We start from the raw sequence: 20685 nt of genomic DNA on the forward strand, positions 1-20685 counted from the left end.
ACGGGTGGAGGGGAGCTATGGGGGGAAAAAGAGGAACAACTGTAATAATCTGAACAATAAAGATTTAATTTAATAAAAAAAAAATCAAGAGGAGTGCTCGCTTCAGTAGCACATATACTAAAATTGGAACAATAAAGAGAAGATTATCATGGCTCCTGCACAGGGATGACAAGCAAATCTGTGAAGTGTTCCATATTAAAAAAAAAAAAAAAATCAATGGGGAGCCTGGCCGGCATGGCTCAGTGGTTGAGTGTTGACCTATGAACCAGGAAATCACAGATTCCTGGTCAGGGCATATACCCGGGTTGCTGGCTCGATCCCCAGTGTGGGCGTGCAGGAGCAGTCAATCAACGATTGTCTCATCATTGATGTTTCTCTCTCCCTCTCCCTTTCTCTCTGAAATCAATAAAAATGTATTTTTTTAAAAATCAACGGAGGGAAAAAATATCCTCAGGTGAGGATTAACAATAAACAAACAAGCATAAACAAATAAATAAATCAAACCAAAACTCGATAGGAAAAAAACCTAGTTAACCACTAGGAAGAGAGAGTGAACAGGGATGAAAGCTACACCTTTCTGAATGTATCTTACTGTATACAGTCCTACTTCAGAGGCATGACCACCCAAAACAAAAACACACAATGAAATGAACCTAATTGTTTATCGAGTTTATGGCAAAAAATGCACAAAGAATAATTTCAGGTTGCTTTAAAGACAGTATTTTTTTAAATACATATAAAAACCACAAAGAAATCAAACTGCATTCAGCAGTATTAGTTTAGTAATAATATTGCTACTATTATTTATTGCCTTACGCTCTCCTGTGAAAAAAGCCTAGAACTAATGGCAATTCATTAGTTGTATCTCTAGCACTTAGATTACGGTCTTTCAAATAACATTTCCCATCATCTTCAAGAGGCACCTAACTGAGATTTGTAGCAGGAAATGTACCAAATGAGCCTGGAATATTTTGTCATGTATGAAAGAGGCCATTGCAAGCTACTAAGTATATGTCAAGAGGGCACAGGAATCTATAATTCACAATTTGTCACCTTTGGAGGTTGGTAAAGCACTCTCGTTACTCTAAAAATAGATAAAAAGGGAAAACCAACAAACACTTATCCTACTTTTCCCAAATTGGTAATTAACTATCTAAGAGAACATGGTGGTGGTTGAACAGAAGAATGAATATACTAAAAACCATTTAAGTGTACATTTTTAAATGGTGACTTTTAAGGAAAGTGTATCTCAAAACATAAGTCAATGGTGGAAAATTTCTCTTTACTTGAATCCGCTGATCACTCTTTAACCATTACTAAAAGTAGACACCCAGACATGGTGTATGTCCTAATGAAATGAAACAAAGCGTAATTACGACAAATTCCTGCCCCCCTCCCAAAGGATTAAGTGGTACATAATAGAAGTGAAAAGCAACTTACTTGATTCCTAAAAATCATAATGTATTTGATACCATCAGCTTTAAGGACAGGAAATTCATTCACTATTTAAAAAAAAAAAAAATCATAGTTACTAGAAAGCTGAGGACTATTTTTCCCAAATTGGTGAAAACATTATCGGATTTTTAAAACTTGGTTTTGGTAACCAAACTGTCAAGTAATTCAAGCTTAGTTAACTCTAAACTAATCTACTATGTAGCTATTCTGGTAAGATAATAAATAATTTTCCCCTTTACCTTAAAGTTCATTACAAATTAACATGTATTACTTATGTAACTGAATAAACATGATTGGGACCATGACTACTGACCATATATCATCTTCTTCCCAGAATTGAAGCTACTGTGAATCAAGAGCATGTTTCTTTACCTGAGATTTACTTCAAATTGCTCTGGTGGTGGGAAAATTAGTAAAAGGGAGAGAATACTAGTCAATTATTAAAAATTCTTACAACTAGATGATATGACCATGGAAGTTCATTACAAGACTCTCCCTATCTTTTATTTAAAATTTCCATACAAAAAGTTTGCAAAAAAAAGAATATCTATGCCAGGAGCCAGTCCATCCTTGCTGTTTCAAGGGACCTGGCATATATGGCATACTGTTCTTAATATGTTTGCTCACCTTCTTGGCACTATGTGTTTTAACCAAGGTCACCTCTCCGAGAAAGGTTGAATCCCCAGGTAGGGATTTTCCCCTGAAGTTAGGGAGGGAATAAAACCCCTCAACTAAGTGCCAGGCGGGTAATTAATCACTTTAACTATGAACAATCATGCTTAAGCTACATAATCTTTACTCCCTGGAATGGAGATAAGAAACGCCCTAACCTTTGTAATAGAGATTGATAGGATTGAATCAACCGGTATAAATACAGATGTAACAAGACAGCACTTAGAAGTCAGAACCTACACGGAGCCTGGAGACAGAAGAACTTCGCTGGAGAGAACATGGCAATAGATCCTGGACTGAACCTGACTATAGAACATGGCAAGAGAACCTGACTAGAACCTGGTGACTGAACCTGGCTGGAGATCTGAAGCAGAACCTCTCTGGAGATCCTAACCAGAACCTCGCTGGAGATCCTGGACAGAACCTGGCTGGACATTGTGGCTACAGAACCTGGCTAGGCTGCTGATCAACTGAACGCTGTCTCCGTGTCATTCCTTCTTCGCCGACTCCGTCCACACCTTTGGGGACCCCTGGACCCGCTGGGGTTGGACCCCGGCATATCTATGTACCTTGATAAATATAATATCATCAGTGTAAGAAATTATCTGTAATATTTATTAGTTTCATGTACTTTAAATTTACTTTGATTTTTACGAGTTTTATTTTTCAAACAAGAAGAAAAACTAAAGTGTAATTCCTAGACTATATACCAGGATAACAAAAAGCTAAGATACAATCTTACTTAATCCTATTTTCCTTCTACATAAGCCAATATGTTAATTTCACCTGAGCAAATTCTGGAAGATCATTTGAGATTTTATCCAATAAAACAAACACCTGCAACAAGCACAAGAGCCAATGTTTTGAGTCCTATAGTGATATAGAGCCCCTATTATGACTTTTGCCATAATGTTACTTATTTTGGTAGCTCAGTTGATTAGAGCGTCATCCCAATATGCCAAGGTTGTAGGTACAATATCCAGTAAGGCACATATAAAAAGCAACCAATGAATGCATAAATAAGTGGAACAACAAGTTGGTGTTTTTTTCTCTCTCAAAACAATTTTTTGCAGAAACCGGTTTGGCTCAGTGGATAGAGCATCGGCCTGCGGACTGAAAGGTCCCAGGTTCGATTCCGGTCAAGGGCATGTACCTGGGTTGCGGGCATATCCCCAGTAGGAGATGTGCAGGAGGCAGCTGACCGATATTTCTCTCTCATCGATGTTTCCAACTCTCTATCTCTCTCCCTTCCTCTCTGTAAAAAATCAATAAAATATATTTTTAAAAAACAACAAAAAAAACCCACAATTTTTAAAAATTGCAAATAAATATTGCAGGTATGGTGTTCTAAGCTGTATAAATAATTTACAAAACTCACCATTAGCTGATTTTAAATCAGGGAGAATGTGATTCACAAAGAACTCAGTCAAGTTTACAAGTTCATTTGCTTGTGTAATTCCATGCTGAAAAACAAATTTGTAACAGGGTAAAATAACATGAAATACCTGTATATATCTACCACATTGGACATTTTGACAACTTTAGAAAACCAGGTTAAAAATGGAAATGAGCCCTGGCCAACGTGGCTCAGTGGATAGAGTGTCGCCCACGGACAGAAGGGTCCAGGGCTCAATTCAGGTCAAGAGCACATATCTCGACTGCAGGCATGATTCCAGCCCCGGTCGGGGCACAGACAGACATACAGGAGGCAACCAACTGATGTGTCTCTGTTACATCGATGTTTCTCCCTGTCTGTCTCTCCCAGTCCCTTTCACCCTCTAAAAGAAAAAAAAAAAAATCAATGGAAAGATATCCTAAGGTGAGGATGAAAAAAAAAAAAGAGCCCTGATCGGTTTGGCTCAGTGGATTGAGCGTCAGCCTGGGGACTGAAGGGTCCCAGGGTCGATTCCAGTCAAGGGCATGTACCTTGGTTGCGGGCACATCCCCAGTAGGAGACGTGCAGGAGGCAGCTGATCGATGTTTCTCTCTCATCGATGTTTCTAACTCTCTATCCCTCTCCCTTCCTCTCTGTAAAAAAATCAATAAAATATATTTTTAAAAAACTTCAAAACACAAACTGCTTAAAAACAAAACAAGACTAGCTCAGCCAATGTAAGTCAGTGGTTGAGCGTTGACCTGTGAACCAGGAAGTCATGGTTTGACTCCTGGTCAGGTCACATGCCCAGGTTGTGGGCTCGATCCCCAGTGTGGGGTGTGCAGGAGGCAGCTAATCAATGATTCTCTCTCATCATTAATGTTTCTCTCTCTCCCTTCCTTCCTCTCTGCAATCAATAAAAATAAATTTTTTAAAAATGATTTTAATAGATAATAAAAGCAATTTCCTTAACCCCTAGAGTGCTGAGGAGCCCAATCGCGCTCCTCCTGCAGTGTCCAGTTCTAAGTCTGCTTTTATTAGTGATGATGATATTACTAAATATGTCAATTCTTGCTGTGAAGATGACAATTTTGTGGAATATATTGAACATGTAACTTCATTTACTTGTGATTCATAATTTTTTTCCTAAACTGCTGTAAAATCAGCAAAAATGCCTTGGCAATTTTAGCATAGTTCCTAGGATATTGGTTGGCACTCAAAGGGTTAAATTAACAAACACTGAGTCTCAGCTAAGGGAACAAGTGTGGCATCTGTGAACATTTTGGTCTATAAGAAACTTAAGTGCTTAACACATCAACATAAAGTCCTCTTTGGAAACCACATGAATTCTAATCAGAACTAATAGGTTATCTAGCAGAGTAGAAATATGCATCATCAGAAATATATTCTTCCTTTTTACTTCTGTGGTCACCAACATGTCTGATTTAGAAAGAAAACTATATTGAAAAGATTCACCTTCTGTGTTTGGGCTTTTGATGCCAAAGATGTCACTAGGTAAATGGCTGCATCTTTGTGTTTCCAGTTGACAGATGGATTTTTTGCATATTCCTGCAGCATGGAATTAACATAACCAGAGAAGATTCCTGTCACGGGTCCCTCAAAAAACTTGCATAATCCTCGTACTAAATCACAAGCAGCCCTTCGTCTAGTATCAATATCTATAAAATCAAAGAGAATTACATCATGAGAAAGAAACAATCACCAACCACCTGATCAAATGTATTAAGAAAGCTGCTGACAGCTATCAGCAACATAAACAATGAACAGTTTTCACACACACAAACACACATACACACACAAAATAACACAAAATGAGGTTGAAAAATAAAAAGGTCATAGTGGTATGATAAACACTACTAAGTACATAAAAAAGAGAAGACAAATGATTTAACTGACATAGCTCACATAAGAGATGCTTTTTAAGGTATAGGAGTTAAAGAAAGAAAATAGTTTTCCAACAAAAGCTAGTTAAAATGACACTCTAGTCTTAACTCCCTCTTCCATACTCACAAGAAAAAAAGAGCCACTTTAAAACTAGCTAGCCAAGGCTGTTAAAAACCAAACTACAGCACTAGGTGGTTTTGCTCAGTGGATAGAGTGTCAGCCTGCGGACCAAAGGGTCCCAAGATCGATTCCAGTCAAGGGCACATGCCCAGGGTTGCAGGCTCGATCCCCAGTAGGGGGTGTGCAGGAGGCAGCCAATCAGTGACTCTCTCTCATCATTGATGTTTCTATCTCTCTCCCTCTCCCTTCCACTCTGAAATCAATAAAAATATATTTAAAAACAAACAAACAAAAAACCCAAAATACATACCAGATCCTTCCAAATCTCTTCTTATGTACTCCTCAGAATTATCTTCAAAGGCTTCTTCATCAGCAGCTACAAAGATAGATGACATTTCTGTACTCAAAAGACAACCTCTCAAAAGATATGGCAATCACTATACTCTTACAGCTGAGTATGCTGAAAAGTGTGTAGAATTGACATTTTACAGCAAATTGTTCTTTCCCAACACATAACTACTTCATATATTACTTTTCATTACTTAGAGCAGCAAATGCTATCACGAAAGGTTAAGTAATAGATCATTCACACGGACGTGATACCAGCTCACTTGTTCTAATGTGCAGTGTCCCCATAACTGGACTTTAGCACCAACTTTCAAAAGTGAGTGTTGGAAACCAATCCAGGGGGTGCCAATTTTTTATTTTGACAGATAAGGACATTTTAAAAACAAGCTTAACAACTACAATCACCATTATTTCACAAAAATAATTTCAACACCAAAAATATAGGACAGGCAACATCAGAATAAAGCTCTGTTCTTTAAATAAATATATCGTTTTAGAAAAACACAAAAGAAAAGACATTATATTGTCCTTTATTTCCTCATTTTGCTCCAGATAATTGAGAATCACTGATCTAATGACTGCTTTGATATAAAACACAATTCCTACATTTACTACTTGCTCTTCCCAACTAGAAAAAGGAAAGACATTCTGTATACAATCAGTCTCTTAGGACTATCTGAACCTTAAGCACAAACTAAGTGGGCTTTCACTCTAAAAGTTATCAATCACTTCTAATCTCAAGTCAACTGTTGGAAAACAGTTATTTGCCTTGGTGAAATACTAAAATCAAACAAAACCAAATTATTTCCATAAGTTGAGATCCTGGACATTTACTTTCTTCTCAATTTACCAGGATTGTATAAGTCTTATTCAATATTTCCATGAAAAAACCTCCACAGCATACAACAAAGTTCATCACAGCAACATTCATTTCACAAATGCCTTTTATACCAACCACACTTTGTCTTGGTTTACAAAATGGACAATAAATGATCTACAAAAAGTTTTATTTAGCAATAAAAAAATTAGAATGTTACAATAATCAACAGGGAAAAGACTTACTAAACTTACACTAACACACTCTTTAAAAAATCGAGTTTTTGATCCCCGAAAAGGCTTTACGCTCGCTGTAATTACCTCTAAATTCCATGTTAGGCACAATAACCTTTTCACAGATACTTGTCAGCGTGTTCTGGTCCTCAAACAGATTCTTATAGTGAGGTCTCTCACAAACTGAAGCCAGAAACTGAATTGCATTACTTACCAACTGGAATAAAACACAAAAATAAGCATATTTTAAAAAGCAAAAGGGAACCATTTATTTCTTGGGGAAGTTGGAAGGGGGGTTTCTTAATTATTTTTCTCCAACATCATCTTACCAAGTCATATTTGACCTCTTGACCTGTTGTAACTAGTAAATTCCAGATGGCTGTGACAAAACGAGGCAGGTACCGTTGAAATTCTTCATCATACTTTTGTGCATACAGTGCAGCATTATCACAAATCTGGGATTTTAGGAGCTCCAATAAGCCTGCTTCCTCTTCATCCTCACATAAGAGAAACCAGAAAACTCAAACATACAACTCTAATGCTACCATAAATACAGAGTAGCTGTAATGTCTGAACTCTTTAAAAATTTAAATCCAAAGCCACTGTCAATTTACTCACCTAGTCTTTCAAATAAATGCAAGATGAAATACTCATTTATTAATTACTGAGAACAGATCCCAAACGTTTTCAAGTTTTATTTTCTTCTGGTTGCTAAGTTATAAAATATTTACATACGAAACTGAAAATAACATATTCCTACAGAAACCTGAATGATAAAGATTACATCACACTTTCCTTTGTAACATGGTTATTGTACTGTCTTACTGTCTCCCAAAAGGTTCTCATTTCAAATGTTAAGATGTGTCCAACCCCCCAATAAGGTAATACTGTAGGATTCTCAAATAATATTTTGGTTATAAAATATAAAACAACAATCTAAATCAAGGGTCAGCAAATTCAAGCAGAGCCTGCAGGTCTGCTGCCTATTTTCATAAGTAAAGTTTTATTGAAACCGTCATGCTCATTCCTTTTCCTCATTTATACAATTTCTAGTATTGCCTTTGGCTGTATTCAACTACAACTGCAGAGGTGAGGTGTTGGAACAGAGACCGTATAGCCTACAAAGATAAAAATATTTACGATCTGGTCCTTTACAGGAAAAGTCTGCCAACCCCAATCTAAACAATAACAGTGATTTATATAATACTCTCAACTATAACAGCAATTCACAAAAACCCTTTGAGCTATACTATGTGCCAAACAGCTCATTTCTTAAGGCATAAAAACAGGGGCTGCTACAAGGATGACAAGGTAGTACATGGCACACAGCTCTCTGTAAGAATCTATGTGAAAGGGTCTTTTCCTAGTGGAACCAAATCCTTTTTTGTTGCTTTTTATTTAATAAATCTTAGACATTTGCTGTAAACTCAAGTAATGACTCTCCCTCTGCAGCCCACTCTCAAAAACTGACTTGAATTACTAATTCAAATTTTTCTTTCACTTGGTGTTGAAGTACTTTAAAATTTTGCTTTTTTATGCTTTTGTTGTTGTTTCTTGGGAAAGGGGGCGATCATAAATACATTAATAAAGAAGCAAATGAGTAATAGAATAAATGCTATGCACGGAGAAGCACATATTACAGAGCCCAATTCAGAAACGTATACATTACACAATTTCTTCATGTCCCCTATTTCCTACGCTGTTTGACTTTTTTAAAAGAGACTATTATTACAGAGGTCCAAGTTTTATGTTTTCTTAATATTTTCAGTGACAGATAATTTTCTATTTCATAAATGTTCACACTGTGAATACTCTAAGGCCTTATTTTCAATGTAATAAAATAGCCTAACCTATACATGGTGACCTAAGCCAGGCCCACAATAAGAGTAATTGATTCTGTACACTACACATAACCAAATATGAAACATCCCACATAATTAAATTATTTGCATTCTTGGAATTCTAGCAATTAACAATGCAAGAGTAAATAATTTTTAAGGAACTAGAATGCCAAATGTTCTCAAATAACTTTATTTCATTTTCTGAAGTCTAAATATCCTCCAAGGTTCTCAGAGGGTACTCAAATGTTTTAAATTAAAACAAAGTGAGATATAAATGATTATATTTCAAATAATTCTTAATTTTAACAAAAGGCTACTTGGGAAATATTTTAAACAATACTTACATCAGTTTGTAGAAGTTTATTATCTAATGTCAAGAGGGTATGAAAATTGTTCATCCAAGTTTCCATATTATCTTCAAAAAATTCAGGAAGATCCTAAAGAATAAATGCAGACTTGAGACTTTTAATTAAAATAAGTAGGATATTGCCTGGCCAGTGTGGCTCAGTGGATTAAGCGTTACTCCATGCACTAAGAGGTCACTGGTTCAATTCCCAGTCTAGGCATATGTAAGGATGGCAGCCGATCAATGCTTCTCTCTCCCTCCCTCTCTCTCTAAAAAAATCAATAAAAACATATTTTAAAAATAATAAGTATGCTATGTACATGAGTTCCCCCTGCACACACACCAAATGTTTTCCACATGCCTACAGACTCCAAGTCCACACTTCTTAGCCTGAACCAACCATTATCTATTTTGACAAGAATTCTCTGTTCTAATTAGATCTGGCAGCTGAATAAACCATTCTGACTTCTGTCTCTGTTTATACACTTTTGACCACAAATAATGCTGTCTTGATTTCCTGCCCCAATTTAATTTAAATCAACTTATTCCTTCCAGGTCCAGCTAAGACTGTATGAATGAAACCTTTCCTTATAAAACTCAGTGTTTACCAATATATCCCTTTTCCTTTCTGAACTATCACATTTAGTGTAAGATGACCACCAATTCAGACTTGCTGTCTTATACAGTAATGGTTTCCTATGTAACAGTACTGCCATCTTAATGAGGTTGATAAATTTCCCAAGGGTAACATTATGCCTTTGGTGTCCCTGACTCTGCCTAACAAGTTATTAAGAAACTTATTCTACCTGACTTCCAGGAAGCAGAATTCAAAAAAAGATATAAGCGGGTTAGGTGCGAGCAAAAAAAACAAACAAAACACAAAACACACAAACACACAAAATGTATAAGCAAAACGAGGGTATGGCATTTTGGGCTGTTCAACTCCTACTCTATCCAATCCTTTTCTGCCAAGGGCCTTTAATATTCCTAACATCATTCGCGGGCCAAACAGAATGGTGGAATGCTTTCCCTGCCACTGTGAGTCATGCTGTAAGGTTTAAGTCCCTGTCCTTGGCCTTGGCTAGGAGCAATGAAAAGGCCAGATCCTTCCTCTAGCCTTTCTCAGTAGAGTAATCTGTACCATTAAGATCCCCTTTTGGTTCCTGGAGCCCTGAATCTTAATGAAATGAGTCAAGAACAGAAAGAATGACTGGAGGCCACTATTTCAGTAGCAAAAGGGTGATTGGGCGTTTTCCACTATAAAATTGTGGCTGTGTTTCCCCTGAAATAACATTGCTTCTTAAACCTTCTAAATGCTGGTTTTCGTCTTGTTTCCCCCAGATGTTTCCAATAAGAGCCTTTTTGAATAAGCTAACCATACATCTCTAAACAAAACACGGCTCCCCCAGTGCTAAGACCCACTTAAATGAACAAGGGGAAAGCCTGAGAATGTGATCTCATGGTCTTCAATAAAAGAGTAGAGCAGGGGCGGGGAACCTTTTTTCTGCAAGGGCCTTCTGAACATTCCTAACATCATTGGCGGGCCATACAAAATTACCAACTTAAACTACGCTGCTATATTTGGTCAAACATTTAAGTAGCCTCTAGTGCCTTGGCAGAGCCAGACCAAATGATTCCTAGGGCTTATATGGCATGTGGGCTGGACATTCCTCACCATTAAAGTTCCCCATAACACTATTTGTAGACAAAGAATGGAGGGAGTAAAAAAACAAAAAACAAAAAAAACTAATTACTTTCAGAAAAATCAATGCTGGCAAAGAGGTCTTCATCAAATGGAAAGTTGCATATTTTTTCAACAAAGAATAAGAATCAAAAACAAGAAATAAAATAAAGCTTACCTGAAAATTTAAACTGTAGAACAGTTTTGAGATCAATATCAGGGAAGAAAAAAGAATTCTCAGAGCAGAGGCATCATTTGCATGGGTACTACAGAGTTCAATGGTGGCCTTGGAAAGGAATTTAGGAACACAGTGTTAGTGTATTGTAACACTTCGTGAAATAAGCTTTGCACTAGGCTGAGATTACCTATATCTCTTCTACAAAATTTAGCTTTTAGAGATTTTGAAAAATATTTTAAAGTACATATTTTGAAGTTGCTATCATGGTACTATTAAAAGCTCCAATGTTAGTATTTTGGACTAGATCTTTCCACTCTTCTCTGTGCACACATAAATATACTAGAGGCCCAGTGGTGGTGGTGGTGGTGGTCCCTCAGCCCCACCTGTGCCCTCTCACGGTCCAGGAGCACTTGGAGGATGTCTGGCTGCTGGCTTAGGCCAGCTCCCTACTGCCACAGAGGTGGAGAGGTTCCCGTGAGCTGTGAGCCCGGCTTCTGGCTGAGCAGCACTCCCCCTGTGGGAGCGCACTGACCACCAGGGGGCAGTTCCTGCATTAAGCATCTGCCCCCTGGTGATCAGTGCACGCATCACAGTGACCAATCGTTCCACCATTCAGTCGATTTGCATATTAGCCTTTTATTATATAGGATTATACAAAACTCTCTTTACATGATCTCATTAAATAATTCCCCTACCACTTAGCATTTAGGTTGTTTCCAATTGTGTATTATTCTAACTGTAATAAATAGGCCTATCTAGAAAACTTTGTGCACACCTCTAATTTTCATAAGTTGAGATTCTATAAGTGTATTACCAAAGCATCAGAGTAGGCTATGAGCATAGATTTTGGAAGCCAGATAGACCTAAATATAACCCAAACTCTGTTACTCACAATAAGCATTACTTTGAGCCAAATTAAGTTATTTTACTGAGATCCAATCTCAACTGTAATATGAGAACAATGCCTGCCTCATAGAGAAAATATGCAAATTAAATGAGAAAATCTACATAAAAGGTCCTAGTGCTTTGTGTACAACTACTATGCAAAAGACACTCAACAAATGTTACTTCCTATATCCTGCAGCTAGAAAAAAAATACTGACTGGCCAGTGTTGCTCAGTGGTCGACCGTCCACCTATGTACCAGGCCATCAAGGCACATGACCCAGTTGTAGGCTCCATCCCCAGTAGGGGGGATGCAGGAGATAGCTGATCTATAATTCTCTCATCAATGATGTTTCTATCTCTCTCTCCCTCTCACTTCCTCTCTAAAATCAGTAAGAATATACATATATTTAAAAAGTGAATATTAAGGTGTTCTTAATGAAATGTCAAACTCTAAAAAGCTAGTATAATTTTTAATCCAATGAACAGGACACCAAAATGTTTGTTTCACTGCACTCCAGCTAAGACTTTTAACATTATTAAAAAGAAGTAGAAATCTTTGCCAATTAAATAGATGGAAAAAATTGATCACATTTTGTCCAGTGTTGTTTTTTAAAATAAAAATGTACCATCAGTAAGCTGTTCTAACCATGAAAAAACTTGTGTACACTCTACATTTTAGAAAGTTGTAACTATCACACAACTTTCCCTTTCTTTTCTTCTTTTTTTTTTTTAATGGGGTTATTTTATTTTATTTCATTTTTTTTAACTCTTTATTAGTTAAGGTATTATAAATGTGTCCTCATCCCCCCCCCCCCATTAAATCCCCACCCTCCCCCCACAACTTTCCCTTTCAAAACTAGAAAATGAGCACCTTCTCTAGAGTCAGCAAAAGTAGGTTTGAGGCCTGTGGGATACTGAACCCTCTTTCCTTATCTGGACAAAAAGGTTAACAATATATCTTTTGATATTACAGGATTCTCTAAAAGGTAAAGAACATGTTTAAGGAAGTAGCTTGTTTGCTACGAGATGTTAATTAAACCACATAAACAGACAAATCAAAATGTGGATCTATTCATTTAAAGACACATACTCAAATACTTGAGTGAAATAATTGATGCCTGGGATTTGCTTTTCAATATTCCTACAAAATGAGGGGAAAGCATAAATTTTTTAAAAACCAAAATGTTAGCAACTGTTTACCTTGGATAATAGATACATGGTAGTTCATGATATACCATCTGCTCTATTTCTGTGTAGGTTTGAAATTTTTCAAAAGAAATGGTGCTCTAAATATTACCTACAAAATAAGCTTTCAAAGATTTCTCTTAAACAAAATTTATTTAAATATTTAAGCAATAAGCATTAAGTAATTATATTATTCCATACCTTAAATAGATTAGTCAAAGGCAAAGCAAAGGCATCCAGAACAAGTTTAATTTCAGTCCATAACTCATTTGACTTAAATTCATGGCGGTATCTGGAAAATTAAGATAAAATAGGCAACTTACAAGTTTTTGCTTACTAGCTTTGGTTCCTTAAGAATAGAGAAAAATCTAATTTTCTGAAATTCTTGGCTTTCTTTTTAAAGGAATCAAGCTCAGTTTAAGGAGACTAGGTATGTTACAGATGATAAGGCAATATGAAATAAACATCCTGCCTAAGAAGAAACATACTAATGAATTGAGAGGCTTATGCTCTTATTCCAGGATTATTATATTCAAAGGAATGACATTAATCACAGAAATATGAACTGCTTACACAAGCAAAAACATGAAAAAAAGTATTTTAAAAGTATGAGTTTATATATCAATACCTTTTAAATAAAGAATGTGCTGTGCGAAGGACTCCATTAATAACATGAAAATCGCCACTCTGAAAGCGATTCACCATTTCTGTCAACAAGTCAGGCCATTTCTGAGGGAAATCTTCTCTACCAATTATGCTAATCGCATCGCTTAACTGAGAAGAGGAGGAATCAGATTAATTAGACGAAAACTCTGCAAACAAGCCTACCTAGAAAACAGGGCCTTACATTACCTGCTTCTGAATTTGTTCCGGGCTGCTAAGCATCAAGTGAACTATGTTGGCTTTAATGGCTACTCGATCAGCCTCACAAATTTTATTTGGTTCATCTTCAACCTAAAAACAAAGTATCCATGAGCAAGTAACATAAAATCCATGTCCATGACCAGATAGATGGATTTGTAGATAAAGTAGAACCATTTATTTCCTGGTTTTCTAAGAAAAGCATAGAGAAAGGTAGGCCCTGAGTCACAGATTCCTTTACGCTCATGAAAGCATGAATCCTTGGATTAGAAAATGTATATTCCATCCCAATGCAAATATTTTACATACAAATTAATGAGCTTCTGACTCCCTGATGCCAATTAAGACTCCAGTTTTATAAACTAATCAAAACATGTGATTAAAATCTTTATATATGCAACTTAGTCCATATTTATCTTCAAAAGCTTCAATTTTGACTCTCACCTTAAGTCAAATGTCTTTTTCAATGAAAACCTCTTGACCATTATGAGTTTGAATGCATCCAGGACTACATCACTCAAAAAGGTCTACAAGTCTCAGTAGTTTACAAATCAAGATAGAGGTAGAGGGAGGGATTTTTAAACATTTTAAGAATTTTTCTCACATGTGCTTATTAAAGATACCAAGCTTAAACTAGTATTTACTACTTTTAAATTATTTTATGGAAGAAAAAGGATTCTAAATAAATATTTAAGAAGATTTAAAGTTGACTTTTTAGAAAAGCTAACTATTTTTGCGAATGGTAATAATTTCTAAATAATTATCATTATTGCTATCACCATAAAACAATTCTCTCTCTTTTTTTTCTTTATCCTAAGCCAAGTTTCCTCAACCTTGGAATCACTAACTATCTTGGGTCAGATAAATCTTTGTTGTAGGAATCTTTCTTGTGCCAATACACCCACTCTCCCCACCCCAAGCTGTGACAACCATCATTTTACCAAATATTGTCTGGTGGGCAAAATCACCCCCAATATCTGTTTCTTAATTTATAACAAATTTATACTAGTCAGTAAACTGCAGCACAATAAGAGTCACCTTAAAATTTGTATATATTTCCATATCACACAAGACATAGGGCACAATCCCTTATCGAAAACTTCAAAATAAATTTTTTTTGCGTTTTACAAATTTTCACATATATAATTTTCAGCTTTATATAATTTTTCCCAGTCCACAATACAAACTGCTTCAGTTATTCACTTAGACCGTTTTCCCATATGTCTCTTCAGTAGACAACGAGCTAGAATTAAATGGAGGTTAAAACCTAGTTTCACAACCCTCTGGCAACCTGGGTTAATGTTAAAGTAATCTATATGAATTCAAATGAAACAGGAACTTTGGAAAAGTGTCCTTCTTTCAGATTTTCTACATAGGCGATCATGCCATCTGTGAACAAAGACAGTTTTATGTCCTTCTTTGCTCTTTTTATTTCCTTTTCTTACTGCATTAGCAAAGACTTCCAATATAATGTTTTAAAAAAGCTACCTGGCCAGAGCTGATTCTTCTTCTTCTTTTTTTGTCTACTGATGTGATGGATTACATTAATCAATTTTTAACTTTTTAATTAAATTTATTAGGGTGACATTGGTTAGTAAAATAATATAGGTTTCAGGTATACAATTCTATAATACATCATTTATATATTGTATTGTGTGTTCACCACCCCAAGTCAAGACATTAATTAATTTTTGAATGTTGAACAAGCCTTGCTACCTGGGATAAATCCCACTTGATCATGGTGTATATTTTTATACTCTTTGCATTTGATTTGTTAATACTTTGCTGTGGAGGGTCCTGTTCAATTTTATCTTTAATCTGTGTCCAAATCTTTCAGGAGCACTGCATATATAAATCTTATAAACATACAAGGTATTGAACTATGTATTCACAAAATACTTACAATTCTCCAGTTTCTTTTAATATAGTTCTTGAATGTTACGGAGGCACACACTTTGATAACATTGTCCTGGGACTTCTCCAGTAATGTTAAAAGCAACAGTGGGTAATTCTGATTTCCTTCTACAGATTCAAGAAACTTCTCAGCTATAAAAGAATTTCCATGTTATATTCGTTATTATAACCAAATCTTTCTACTTTATGTATATGTGGAACTATACATATACATAAACATATCTGATTGAAGCATCATAAAATGGAAAAGATCTTTTCCCTTCGAAAACCTATCAAGGGTCTACTGAGCCTCACTTTCCTTATCTATTAAAAGGACTACATATGATGTTATATTAAACTTACATAATACCTCAGTTTTCAAGTCATTTGACTCACCTGATTCACACAAACCTATAATGTGGTCTCATCAGAAGACCATCCCATCTGAAGGAGAACCTGCTTCTTAGAGAGTTTAAGTGACTTTAGGTCAAAAGTTACATACCCTATCTTGTTCCAGAAGGGCTAATATTAGTACTACTAGAGGCCTGGTGCACAAAAATTTGTGCACTCGGGGGGGTCCCTCAGCCCGGCTTGTGCCCTCTTGCAGTCTGGGACCCCTCGGGGGATGTCCACCTGCTGGCTTAGGCCCACTCCCGGGGATATCGGGCCTAAGCTGGCAGTCAGACATCCCTCTGGCACCCAAGGAGCCCTTGGGGGATGTCCACTTGCCAGTGGGGAGCAGGCCTAAGCTGTAGTCGGACATCCTTAGCGCTGCTGAGGAGGCTGGAGAGGCTCCTGCCACCACCGCTGTGCTGGCAGCCATCAGTCTGGCTTGGGCTGAGTAGAGCTCCCCCTGTGGGAGCGCACTGACCACCAGGGGACAGCTCCTGCATTGAGCATCTGCCCCATGGTGGTCAGTGTGTGTCATAGTAACCAGTCATTCCCAGTCATTCTGCTGTTAGGGTCAATTTGCATATTAACATTTTATTATATAGAATAGAGGCCTGGTGCATGAGTGAGGGCCGTCTGGTTTGCCCTCAAGGGTTTCCTGGATCAGGGTGGGGGTCCCGCTTGGGTGCCTGGCCAGCCTGGGTGAGGGTCTGAGGGCCATTTTCAGGCTGGCACACCCCCTTCAGGGTGGGGGTCCCCAACTGGGGTGCCTGGCCAGCCTGAGTGAGGGGATGATGGCTGTTTGCAGGCTGGCCAAGCCCCCCAGTGGAGACCCTCACCCCATGGGGGTATGGCCAGCCTGGGTGAGGGGCTGATGGCTGTTTACAGGCTGGCCAAGCCCCCAGCAGGGACCCTCACCCATGGGGGTGTGGCCAGCTTGGGTGAGGGGCTGAGGGCCGTTTTCAGGCTGCCCACAGCCCCTTCAGGGTGGGGGGCTCCCGCTGGGGTACCTGGCCAGCCTGGGTGAGGGGCTGATGGCCCTTTTCAGGCTGGCCACGGACCGCGGGCTGGAAGCAGGTATCTGGGATTTATTTATCTTCCATAATTGAAACTTTGTAGCCTTGAGCGGAGCTCAGGGCCCGCAGGGCAGGCGGGAAGCTTGGCTTCCTCCATTGCTGGGGACAACCCAAACCTCCTGCTCACTCCAGCTCCATGGCCGCCACCATCTTAGTTGGGTTAATTTGCATATCTGCTCCTGATTGGCTAGTGGGCGTGGCTTGTGGATATAGTGGAGGTATGGTCAATTTGAATGTTTCTCTTTTATTAGATTAGTAATGGTAGTTATTATTTCTTTTACAGTATTACTGTGATCAAGATTAAATGAGTTAATTATGGCTAATATGTTATTATTAACTATATATGTTTGGAGCTTTACTCACGTATTTATTTCATTAAGTTGTCACTAATACTATTGGTAATACTATCCCAATTTTAAAGACAAGGCCAATGAGGTTAAGTAACTTGTCAAAGATCACAGAGCTAGAATATTTCATCACTGAAAAAGTTTTAGTCTTGTCCTTATTCGACCACACTAGACTTCAGTTTTCCTCTAGATATACACATTTCTAATACCAGCAATAAAGTTATACTAAGATTTTAACACATATTCACATTGATATTATACTGAGAAATATTAAATATCCTAAGTTTACTGATTACACAGTGAAGGTGTATAGCACTTCTAATTTTTCCTATCTTAAGCCTCACCCATTCCAAGGATCTAATACCTACTAAAAAAGCTGCTGGATCTAGCCTGGCCAGTGTTGCTCAGTGGTTGAGTCTTGACCTGGACCAGTAGGTCACAGTTTGATTCCCAATCAGGTCACATGGCCAGGTTATGGGCTCGATCCCCAATGGGGTGGTGTAAGCAGCCGATCAATGATCCTGACAACTCTGACTAAAGATGCCTCTATCTTATCTATCTATCTATCTATCTATCTATCTATCAATCTATCAAAACTATATCTATCTATCTATCTATCCATCAAAAATATATTTTTATTGATTTCAGAGAGGAAGGGAGAGGGAGAGAGAGATGGAAACGTCAATGTTGAGAGAAAATCATTGATCGACTGCCTCAATCCTCTCTGGGGATTGAGCCCATAACCTGGGCATGTGCCCTGACCAGGATTCAAACTATGACCTCCTATTCCATAGGTCGACTCTCAACCACTGAGCAACATGGGCCGGGCTAATCATATTATGGTAGAAAATAATAGGTGCTAACAGCAGGTCTTTTCTTTTCTCTCTCTTTTTTTTTTTTTTAGGTCTTTTCAATAGGTATTGGATCATTGGAATGAGTGAGGCTTAAGATAGGAAAAATCAGAAGTGCTACACACCTTCATTGTGTAATGAGTAAACCTAGGAGATTTAATATTCCTCTCTGAAATCAATAAAAGATATATTTTTAAAAATAATATGATTTAACACTTTTTTTTCTCTCTGAATTGAGTCTCAAGAGTTTAGTTTCCATCCTCAAACCTTTCCTGCTTTGTGTCACCATGTCTTTCTTGAAAGATGAGAAATGAACTGGAACATGTTTTTATGTAGCAGACACAGTTTTGTACCAGTCTATTAGGCTTTCACTGTTTCCTTAGTGTCAGCATTTGGTACAGGGCAACACACTATATCTATGATTTGGGGGAAAGCCCATACATACTGCCAGGTCTCTTTCTTAAATTATAATTAATATCTTGGAAGCAATTTTCTCGTGAGTTTAAGTCTATTCCTTTCTGTGTTCATTTTCCTCAATTTGTGCTCAGAATATTCACACTGACATTTTCCACACACTCAATGAGCTTCAAAATGTCTTCCAGTTTATCTATACCACTGTCACATCTCAATAACCCATGAGAAGAGTGGTATCTGTAAGCTGGAATCCACTATACATTGCCACCTCCATATCATTTTATAAAGATATTGAGTCAGTCTACTACCAATCCCTGAGAAATATGTCCACAACTTTCCCCAGAAACACCAGTTTATTCCTACACTCTGTCCTGGATTCATAAAAAAATGCCACCTTCACCTTAAAAGACACAATTATTAAAAATAATTTTAATAGATAATGTTGGCAGAGGAGTTCTGGGAAAGTCTAAGAAGATTATTTCCCTTTATCCAAGAACACATTACTTCTTTAAGCACTAATGGGAAGTTCACAAATTTTTCCTCTCAGAAATCACAAAGGCTAGGATGACTGCATTAACATGTTTACAATTCTATGTTTTATATATAACATCAGTAACACACACACACACACACACACACACACACACACACACATTTATCTGTGTCTTCATGGGGCCCTTCCAAAATCCTCTTCATGAGCATGCACACTAGTAAATTCTAAAGAAGCAGATTAAGAGCATTTCTGGATAATATGGCTTACATCAAGGATCCTCAACAGACTACTCACAGGACACATATGGTCCTCAAAATTAAATTTGTATAAATTTCAAAATTGTTCGAAGTTATTAGTTGCTATCATTTAAAAGTAAGGACATTTCATATAAACACCCTTATTTTTCAAGTAAAGCTGGAAATGATTTTGCAAAACTAGTTTGAATCCCCCTAAGATAGCTGGTTCCAAATAATAACTGCCCCTTAACCAAAGCATATAGTCACAGGAGATTACCAGTCCCCACTTGGCCTGCTCCCTCATTTACCTTCACATCTGATTCCTGTGGGCACCTGAGATTGCAAGTCTAAGTTTATACTAAGTTTCTCATGGAAACTGATTATATTTGGGAGAAAGGGGGGAGAAAAAGAACCCTAGGTCTTAAAATGTAATAATTAAATCAATCCCAGCATGAAGGTAAGCATGGAGTGTCTGATTGCCTGGTTTCATTCACTTAATCACTTTTTAAGCAGTTAACACTCATCTCTATGCCCCAATTATTATCTTTCTAAAACTGGCAGGTGTAGGAAATTTCAGAAAAGTGAAGGGACAAAGCATTCTAAACATATTAGTACTTTATATACCAGAGGAGGAAAAATAAAATCTATTTTACTCAAAAAACAAAACCAAAAAAACCCCCACACCATCCTATGTTATAACAGTTGAAGACAGCCAACCACACACTTTGTGGCTACAGAATGAAAAATAAACTGAGAATCCAAGTGTAAATCTTTTTTTAAAAAAATCTATATTTACAAACAGCAGTTTGCATAAAGTTTTCCCTCACCTGTCCTTTAAGAATACATCAACCACAAACAATATTTATTCTCTTTACCTGGACGTCTGATGGCAGGGTCAGGATCAAGAGTTTTCTTTAAATATTCTGTTAGCGTTTGCAAATTTGCATCACTGAGCTCCATTGCAATGAAATCTAAAACAAGAAATGAGTCTTGGGTAACTGGTCACAGGCGAACACAGTAATTTGCATAAAAAATCATTTCATGTTATTAGTCTTCTCTCTGAAAGTCATTCTTGCTATAT

At 37.2% G+C, this 20685-nt stretch overlaps 1 protein-coding gene and 1 non-coding gene across 2 annotated transcripts in view; one reads left to right on the top strand and one right to left on the bottom strand.

The window, feature by feature from the left end:
- CSE1L (chromosome segregation 1 like) overlaps positions 1-20685 on the bottom strand; it is a 58368-nt gene that overhangs the window by 18204 nt on the left and 19479 nt on the right. The window contains exons 2-14 of the mRNA XM_059705351.1: positions 20480-20575; positions 15808-15950; positions 13896-13997; positions 13672-13817; positions 13245-13335; positions 10972-11079; positions 9111-9203; positions 7255-7422; positions 7013-7142; positions 5838-5903; positions 4979-5181; positions 3506-3590; positions 1441-1502 (exon numbers count right to left, since the gene is read on the bottom strand). Coding sequence (XP_059561334.1) covers positions 1441-1502; positions 3506-3590; positions 4979-5181; positions 5838-5903; positions 7013-7142; positions 7255-7422; positions 9111-9203; positions 10972-11079; positions 13245-13335; positions 13672-13817; positions 13896-13997; positions 15808-15950; positions 20480-20564 — 1482 coding nt within the window. The 5' untranslated portion in view covers positions 20565-20575. The remainder of the gene's footprint in view (positions 1-1440; positions 1503-3505; positions 3591-4978; positions 5182-5837; positions 5904-7012; positions 7143-7254; positions 7423-9110; positions 9204-10971; positions 11080-13244; positions 13336-13671; positions 13818-13895; positions 13998-15807; positions 15951-20479; positions 20576-20685) is intronic.
- LOC132240322 (U6 spliceosomal RNA) lies at positions 94-200 on the top strand. The gene has a single exon (XR_009454252.1). It is a non-coding gene; the product is annotated as a U6 spliceosomal RNA (small nuclear RNA).

The sequence above is a fragment of the Myotis daubentonii genome, chromosome 8 (assembly GCF_963259705.1).
Source record: "Myotis daubentonii chromosome 8, mMyoDau2.1, whole genome shotgun sequence".
NCBI lineage: Eukaryota > Metazoa > Chordata > Mammalia > Chiroptera > Vespertilionidae > Myotis > Myotis daubentonii.